General features: G+C 30.6%; 2 protein-coding genes across 2 annotated transcripts; one reads left to right on the forward strand and one right to left on the reverse strand.

Annotated features, from left to right (window-relative positions):
* The first annotated feature begins 860 nt into the window (after positions 1 to 860).
* Positions 861 to 3,462, forward strand: LOC105673560 (uncharacterized). Its single transcript, XM_012369284.2, has 9 exons — positions 861 to 1,102; positions 1,183 to 1,515; positions 1,589 to 1,748; positions 1,832 to 1,944; positions 2,036 to 2,167; positions 2,239 to 2,446; positions 2,527 to 2,671; positions 2,788 to 2,902; positions 2,993 to 3,462. Exons 2-9 carry the CDS (start codon positions 1,324 to 1,326, stop codon positions 3,146 to 3,148), a joined length of 1,221 nt encoding a protein of 406 aa, XP_012224707.1. The 5' UTR covers positions 861 to 1,102; positions 1,183 to 1,323; the 3' UTR covers positions 3,149 to 3,462.
* Positions 3,463 to 5,124: 1,662 nt separating this feature from the next.
* Positions 5,125 to 8,155, reverse strand: LOC105673482 (uncharacterized protein PF3D7_0207100-like; the record flags this gene model as incomplete). Its single annotated transcript, XM_012369135.2, has 6 exons — positions 5,125 to 6,478; positions 6,602 to 6,772; positions 7,055 to 7,244; positions 7,452 to 7,665; positions 7,750 to 7,887; positions 7,956 to 8,155. Coding segments are annotated over 6 exons (2,043 nt in total), but the record flags the coding sequence as incomplete, so codon positions are not given.
* Positions 8,156 to 8,414: the final 259 nt, after the last annotated feature.

Consider the following 8,414-nt stretch of genomic DNA (forward strand, 5'->3'; position numbering starts at 1 on the left):
TGTCGATAGCAAACATTATTTTATATAGAATGTAGAGTTGACTTTCTCGGTATCGCGTATCTCGGACAAAAAAATCATAGCAAAATTTACAAAAAGCGTTCTGTAAATAAAATGTAAGTTTTTATATTTGTTATAAATTTTGTAAAAAAATTTTTTATTAAGCTATAGAGTGTTGAAAACAATGCATTCTTTTTTCAAGCTCAGGACTGTAAAAAAATGAAAAAATGTTGAGAAAACGGCCTAAACTACGTGAAAGTACAACCCAGTAAACATTAACCAACTAACCAAATAACATAACATTGATGCTATGTTATTGTTGATTAGTGTTTGTTGGGAAATTTCAAGCTTTAAAATGCTTTTTTATTTTTTTGTCAATGATTTTTCGCTGAGCTTACAGCTGTTTGAAAATTACTACATTTTAAGCGTCTAAACATCTCGAAGCGGCAGAACATGTCTATACATATATGTTTAAAAAATATAATTAAACTTACCTTATTAGATTAGATTATATATATATATATATAGATTAGATTAGATTAGATTACCTAACCTAACCTACGATAGATGCAACCACCTGGCCGACAGAACCTGCAGCTCCAAGATAACCAAAAGCCCGTGATCTTCCTTCAACAGGAACATTATGTGCAAATAAATGGAATATCACTGGTAAACGAAACTGTACACAAAATGATAATATTTTTCTCAGAAGACTTCTTGCTGACTCCGCGACCGACTTGAGTGCGCGCCATTTTCGATTCTACTCATTACAACCAATTGTAGCCGACGATAAATTTCTATTTAGCTGAGATTCAAACCAGATTTAGCAGAGACTCGAATCCTTAGCCATCTGTGAGACATAACTTGAATTAGATTGCTGTATTACAACTATAGTACACGTCGAATCGTGTCAAATTCTTGACACTCGTGTCTTATTGTACCCTTGTTATAGTATATTGTTTAAATGTAATTCCTAACATTAACGTACGCATTTATCAAAACTGCACGAACGAACCAGTACGATTACGATGATTTCAATTGTTATACCGATATACACGAACAGCACGTTATCGTAAAACGAAAAGCATTTTACGACAGTGTAAAGGTTAGTATCCTTTATACTTATGGAACAGTAGGCTCGCTTTTTTGGCTTATATTTATTTTTTTTTCTTATTTTTTGTCTAGGAAACACAAGTACGTACTGAATTTATTTCAAATAAGGAAAAATATAGCAAAAAAACAAGGAAGAATTTAATTTGCAATGCAAAGTGACTGCTGGTGATCGTTGAGTTGAATCAATTCGTAATCAGAGTACAGAGATCAAAAATGGCAAAATTTAGAATGCTGCCGCGCACATCGCGCATTGTGGCGCTTTGTTCTGCCGCAAATTTTATAAATGCTGCGGACAGAGTAATTATGCCCATTGCAATTGTTCCAATGACTGACGAGTTCAAATGGAATTTATATTGGCAAGGATGGATACTGTCTGCGTTCGCATTTGGATATTTCACTAGTCAGGTAGATTATCTGTCTTTTTGCACTACTGCTCTAAAATCATAACATTCTGCATCAATACATTTTATTTTTCAAGATTATCGGTGCAAGTACAGCAAGTCGTTTCGGCTGCAAAACAGTACTCATGCTGGCAGTTTTGTTGTGGTCTATCAGTACAGTAGTCACACCATTACTAGCACAGTCAGTACCATTACTCATAGTCTGTAGGGTGATTTTAGGACTTGGGGAAGGATTAGGTAAGATTGAAAGATGAGAGTAATCTAACAAGAATGATCAGAATATATCTTTATATTTTCTGAGAAAAATATTTTGTATACAGGTTTACCAGTGATATTCCATTTATTTGCACATAATGTGCCTGTTGAGGAAAGATCACGGGCTTTTGGTTATCTTGTAGCTGCAGGTTCTGTCGGCCAGGTGGTTGCATCTATTGTAAGTCTGATTATATTTTTAACATATAGTATATACGTGAAAAAAAATTATACTTTATCCAGCATAAGCATTTTCTTCTTTTTTTTTTTAGATATGTCCACATCTGGCATGGCAAACTGGATTTTATTTGTTTGGAACGATAGGTATTCTTTGGACTTTATTGTGGCTAATGCTATATCAAGAAACTAACTCGCAGGATGAGATACCATTATTTGTTCCTAAGGTAGACTTATTTCTAGTATTCTCAAATATTTATTATTTTTTGCCTTTCATTCTCTTTATGATAATTGGCAGGTAGCACAAAATAGAAGCTTACGTTGGACGGAGTTTATTGCACATTGGCCTTTATGGGCTCTGTATATAGCACATTTTGCAATGAACTGGAGTAATTATATAATAATGCAGTGGCTCCCAACTTATTTGGCAAGGAATTTGTCTGCCAATAAAGAGAGCATTAGTTTGACAGCACTTCCTTATGTTGTTAATTCTCTTATTGGTATTGGTAAGTATATTAGAGAGTAATAAATTGAACATTTACTAAAATTTATCCTTTATAAATATCTCTTTTACTTTCTTTTACAGTTGCTGGCCACAGTGCTGACACTTTAATACAAAAAAGATGGTCTGTTTTATCTGTTAGAAGACTGATGACGAATATAGGCCTAATAGGACCAGGTGCATTCTTATTAGCTTTTTGTGCTGTAGATAATCTACTTGCAGCAGTCGTGTACGTGTAACAATGACTATATTTTTATATAATGTGGTTTATATTGTTGAATATTTTTTTCTTAAGAATAGGATTTTTCTGTTCATCAATTATATAAGAATTATTATACTTTACAGATTTGTTTCGATATCCATGGGCCTCTGTGCGTGCAATTCTGCTGGACATCTTAGTAATCATGCTGATATAGCTCCCAATCATGCGGGAATTACATTTGCAGTTTCCAATACAATTGTAAGCATTCTTTTCATATGCACATACATTCAGCTAATTATTATACAATTGATTGAAACATCTGTATTGTATACTTATATTGATTCACAGGCAACGATACCTGGAATTCTGTGCGGACCATTAACGGCTGAATTAGTAACTGCCTCGCACGGTTGGTGGATGCCAGTGTTTGTGTTAGCAGCAGCAATTAATTTCACCGGGGCTATAATATACCAGAGCCATAGTTCGGCGCTTCCAGTGTTGTGATATGTTCTATCTCTTAATCAACAATTATACTTTGTCGAAGGGAGAGAAGCAGTAAAGTGTTTGTTGAAGACAATGCAGAAGTGTGTATTTGTATTAAGATCGTTACAGACGATTTTTAGTGCGATAACTGTGAACATTTATGAAACGTTGATATGATGCGGTCATCGCGTATCGGTCAGTCAAAAAACATATCATGATGCTTTATTTATACTTTAAATTAAATCTCAACATTAAAGTAGCAAATTGTGATTTTAACAGATAGTGCCATAGTTTGAAGAACGGGTAAATAAAAGAAATTTTAACTTTCACATTTATTTATCATTTGAAGTTTTTCTTATTTTCAAAAAAGATATACTGAACAAATGTTTTTTGTTAATTTTTTCAGAAGACACTGCAGCAATGTATACAAATTATTTATTTGTCAAAAATAATAAAATTATAAAGGTTAAAGGTACAACTTTGATCGAATAAAATCCATAAGTTTATACTTGAGAAAGATTGTCCTTTTATTAAATCATATAACATATAACACTGATATTTTGAGACATATAATATTCCATCAGTTTTAAATTAAATTCGAATTTTTTAAATTGAATTTGAAACAGAATTAAATTGAATTTTTTTAATTGAATTTGAAACAATTAAATTGAATTTTTTAAATTGAATTTGAAACAGAATTAAATTGAATTTTTACGATGATACAAAATAAAGATACAAAAATATTATATAACAGAAGATTGAAAAGAAAATAAGAATAATAATTCTTAAAAAAATTATCTACGTTTCTTTGCCAATGATTATTTCTTTTCGAAATCTAGTAGATGTAATCTTACAAAACATTGGCTTTATCTTATTGCCGAAAGAGTTCGTGCCGAACGGCCGAGCGCACACGGACGTAGTTCTCCGTTGGTGCGTAATGGAGCTTAGAACGCATTTTTGGCATCATTAGCTACAAATGCAACTGCCGCGAGAATTACAGGGATCCTAATTGCACACTTAATCGTAAACCATTGCATCAGAAACCCGTACAACAACGGCACGTGTATCGACCTTGGCTAGCGTGGCTTTGGGCGCAAGTGTATGGACGGCTTTCAAGACAAGTCTCGTAAAAAGCCAATCAATTCTAGAATCTATTGAATATCTTTAACGATTTTCAATGCTTTTAATTAGATTTCCAACTGCATTAATTAGATTTCCTGGTAAAAGGAATGGTCACTCTCGATGGACTTTTCAATGTCTCGTCTGACAAGCATACTTGCGTAACTCTCTGATCCAAACACGATAGAAAAGACAGAATCGAAGAGAACAGTGTGGATTATGGTGACATGGACTGACAACCGCCATTCCACATAGTATGATGTCCGGTGAGTATCAATTGGAATTTCGCTGTCGTCATCTTCATTGTCCAACTAAATATTTAAAAAACTATTTAAAAAACCAATTAAATATTAAAAACTATTTGATTTTTGCTGTTTTTATTATATAAGTGTTGAGTGCTATTCAAAGAAAATAAAAAATTAATATTAATTTTTTTAATAATATAATAATACTACATTAAACTACAAGTTATCTATAGCTTCCATTTAATAATTGTTAGAAATTGTCTCAGTGTCGGATGATTTTCCAGCGAATATCTCTGAAAAAAAATTTGCGCACTGTTCTTGCTATATGCTCTTAGGTGAATCTTCGGATGATCATCTACGAAATCATTCCTAATAAAAGCTAGAACTTTACGGAAATCGACATTGATTATGGAAATACTGTACATAAAATGAAGATGATATGTAATCTTCGTAATCAAAAGATAAAGAAAAAGCATGCGATCAAACTGAACTGTCGACAAACCACGCAAACTGAAAACAAAACAATGAGAGTAAGTTTTATTTATATTATTAATTATTATTATTATTTATTTTCCAATAAGATTAACATCTAATAGCAAAGCATTTAAATTAATATTTTTGGGAGTCTCCAAAACTAATATTTCCAAAATCTCTGTACAAATAAAAAACGCGCGATAAATATATATCAAATCTTTATTTATATTTGTTAAAGTGACAAAATCTTTATGATAGTGAAAAAATTATATTTACAAAATGATAAAATCACTAATAATTTTAAAAAATATAATAATTTGAAAGCATTTAAAGATAATGATATTAAAGATAATTCTGCTGCTACAAGACAGATATTGCATGAGTTATAAGGATAAATCCTTCTTCAAGTATTCCGACTGCAATATTTGTGACAGCCTGTTTCTCGATAAGTTATTTTCATTTAAGACATTTAATCCCAGTTTAATAAAGACATTATCTTGATAATTTGCTACGTTTGAATGCCTTGAAGCACTGGAAGATTTGACATCGACTATTTTCGTTGTTCGCGTATCTCTTTCATGTAATTCCGTATTTTCTGTATTTTTGTTATTTTCTTCAATGGTATTAACGGGAATTATTTGCGTATTGTTATTTGCGCTATTCGTGCAAGAACAATTCTCTCTTTTTTTGTTTATACAATCTTCTGGATCATCAACATCATTACGTTCCTCGAAATTTTCGTACAATCCAAGCGGTCCAATATTGTGACTCGCGAGAATATCCGCAACATCACTTGTCGATGATTTCATATTTTGAAAATATTTTTTTCCTTTCTTCTTCTCGATATTACGTAATATATCAAAATTATCATTATAGTCTTGTAAATATTTTTCGACGAAGGATGCAAACTTCATTTTCATTTTGTCATTCTCTTTATACGCTACATCTGTATTTCTATCTTGTGTTTTATTATAAGTATTTGGTACAATTGTCTGGGTTGATTCGTTATCGCTGTCGACATTATGCCCGTGCTCGTCAGTATATATTGATTGTTTCTCCACGATATGTTTCGATGAAAATAAATTTTCAGTCGATTGCTTATTCGTCAAAATGTTTTTCGTAATCTCATTCAATTTCATCCTTGCTGTACTTTTACTGATTGCTTCAATATCAACATTTTTTGAATGAGGTATTTCTGTTTTGATCTTTGCTTTCTTTTTAGGAAAAATTATATTTTTTGCAATTTTGATTTCTTCTAAATTCGGCTTATTGGTTGCTTTTAAGATATTCGTCGCGCTTCTATGCAAATGTGTGCAATAGTTTATTTTGGGATTCATATAATTTTGCTGAACTTTGTCTAATTTACACGTTACTTTGTCAAGAATCTCGTATAGTTTTCTCGTTTGTACATTGGTAATGTGATCTTTATCCTTTGTCGAATTTTTTTCCGTTTGTAACGTTTGCCAAATCGATTTCACATTCTCCACTTCGTGATCTATGTCGCTTTGTTCATCTAAAATATAAATGAAAAAAATATGATTTTAGAACTTAAGTGATGAGAACTTTAATGTGATATATGAAGAGTTTTAAAAATGAACAATAATACTTGGTAGATAAAATAATAGCAAAAGCTTACATCTATCATCAAATTGTTTGTTCAACGTCTTCGTTGAATGTTCTTTCTCTAGTATCGGCAAGTAAATATTCTGTACAGAATTTGTTATATTTGGATCTGGTTCATCCGTCACGAAATCAATACGTGAATTTAATTCTGGTAAAACAGCAGAAGATTTCCGTTTTACGAAATCTGCATTAAGATTTAATTTCAGTTTGACAAATAATCTGATATTTATATATATCTATATATATAATTAAATATATTAAGGTAGACAATAATAGAATAATTTATTTGGAAGAATTAGATATAATATATTTTTAAAAGTTTTAAAAACCGAGAAAAAAATATCGAAAATCTTGATGCTAAAATATTTTTGTTCGTATTTTTGTCAATCGAGTATATTAGAATGTGTGATCTCAAAATGTAATTAGCCAATGTATAAAAAGTTTCAATATATAATTAATTTCTTACCGGTTATTGAACAAGATAATTTTTTGTCAGAATTATTCGTAGAGCGCAATTGAGTTTGCGATGTTAATGGGTTTAATTCTTTCGTATTGGCAAATGGATTAAACTCGTAAACAAAATTGCTCGTCGCTGGTATTCTTTTTACGAGATTCACGTGTAATTTTTTACCCTGCTTTGTTATATTCTCCGCTACCTGTTTTGAAAAATTTTGTTACTATATGTCAATAATACTCTAAAATTTTTAAAATAAATCTAGACCTTATAATAATAATTTGAATAATATTTTAAAAAAAGATATTAATTAGATTATATTGTATCGTATTATTTGATCATATTGTTCTACAATTTAATTAAAAAAATAAATTTTAATCAACATTTTAAATAGCAAAGAAGAACGTACAATATCACGTTTTACTTTAGCACTCTTAATTTCCTTTTTACATGATTTTTCCTCAATTTTATTCGGACCAGTGTTGATTTGTAATTTTTTATTAAAATTGGCATTTAATTTTATATTTTGAGAATCCAGATTGTTCTTGGTTTGATTACCGTGCGCTTTGAAATCTCGCGAGAATTCTGATGGTTTATGTTTATCGTCTTTATTAAGATGTATTCTGTAGATTTCAGTAACTTTATATATAGATAAGAACTAATAAGCATGTTTCAAGAACACAAATTACAAGCATTAATAATTTTACTTTGTGTCAGCATCTGTGCAATTGTATTTTTCAAAACATTGCTCATTTTCATTCTTCTTAAACGAAGAATCATTAAGTGAAGCCGTCTTTTTAGCTTTTTTTTGATTGTACTGGCATGATTTTTTAAGGTTACTGAAACTTTATGTTATGCGTTTTGATTATGTTATCCATTTGTATTCAAATATGTATAATTTTTATGGTCTTACTTTGTTATAGAAGAAACAGCTAATTTGTCTTTTGATTTAACCACGTTCGATAATATCTCTTGTTGTTCTTGTTCTGTTTGTTGAATGAAAACGGTCAGAGCGTTAATTCTGTTATACTCCTCGCAATTTTGTCCATTGGATCGGATACAGTTTAGATTCGTTGCGGTAAAAAAATGCAATACGCAATGAAATACAAAAATAATTCAAAACGGTTTCGATGATTTCTGTTGATTCTGTAATTTATTGAAATCTTAAGTTTTCCTCAATTTTCTTGCAAAAGTTATATATTTTTTGAATCTATACGTACGCTTTTAAAAAGCTTAGAAGCCAAGTAATGGTTTGATGAAAATAATAAATCCATGGATCATATATGTTGAATATTAGTAATCTTAATGTCTGATCTCGCGAGACAATATCATATAACTGACATTTGATTTAACAAAAGAAAAACACTGAAAT

This window comes from Linepithema humile, chromosome 7 (genome assembly GCF_040581485.1).
Source record: "Linepithema humile isolate Giens D197 chromosome 7, Lhum_UNIL_v1.0, whole genome shotgun sequence".
Classification (NCBI taxonomy): domain Eukaryota; kingdom Metazoa; phylum Arthropoda; class Insecta; order Hymenoptera; family Formicidae; genus Linepithema; species Linepithema humile.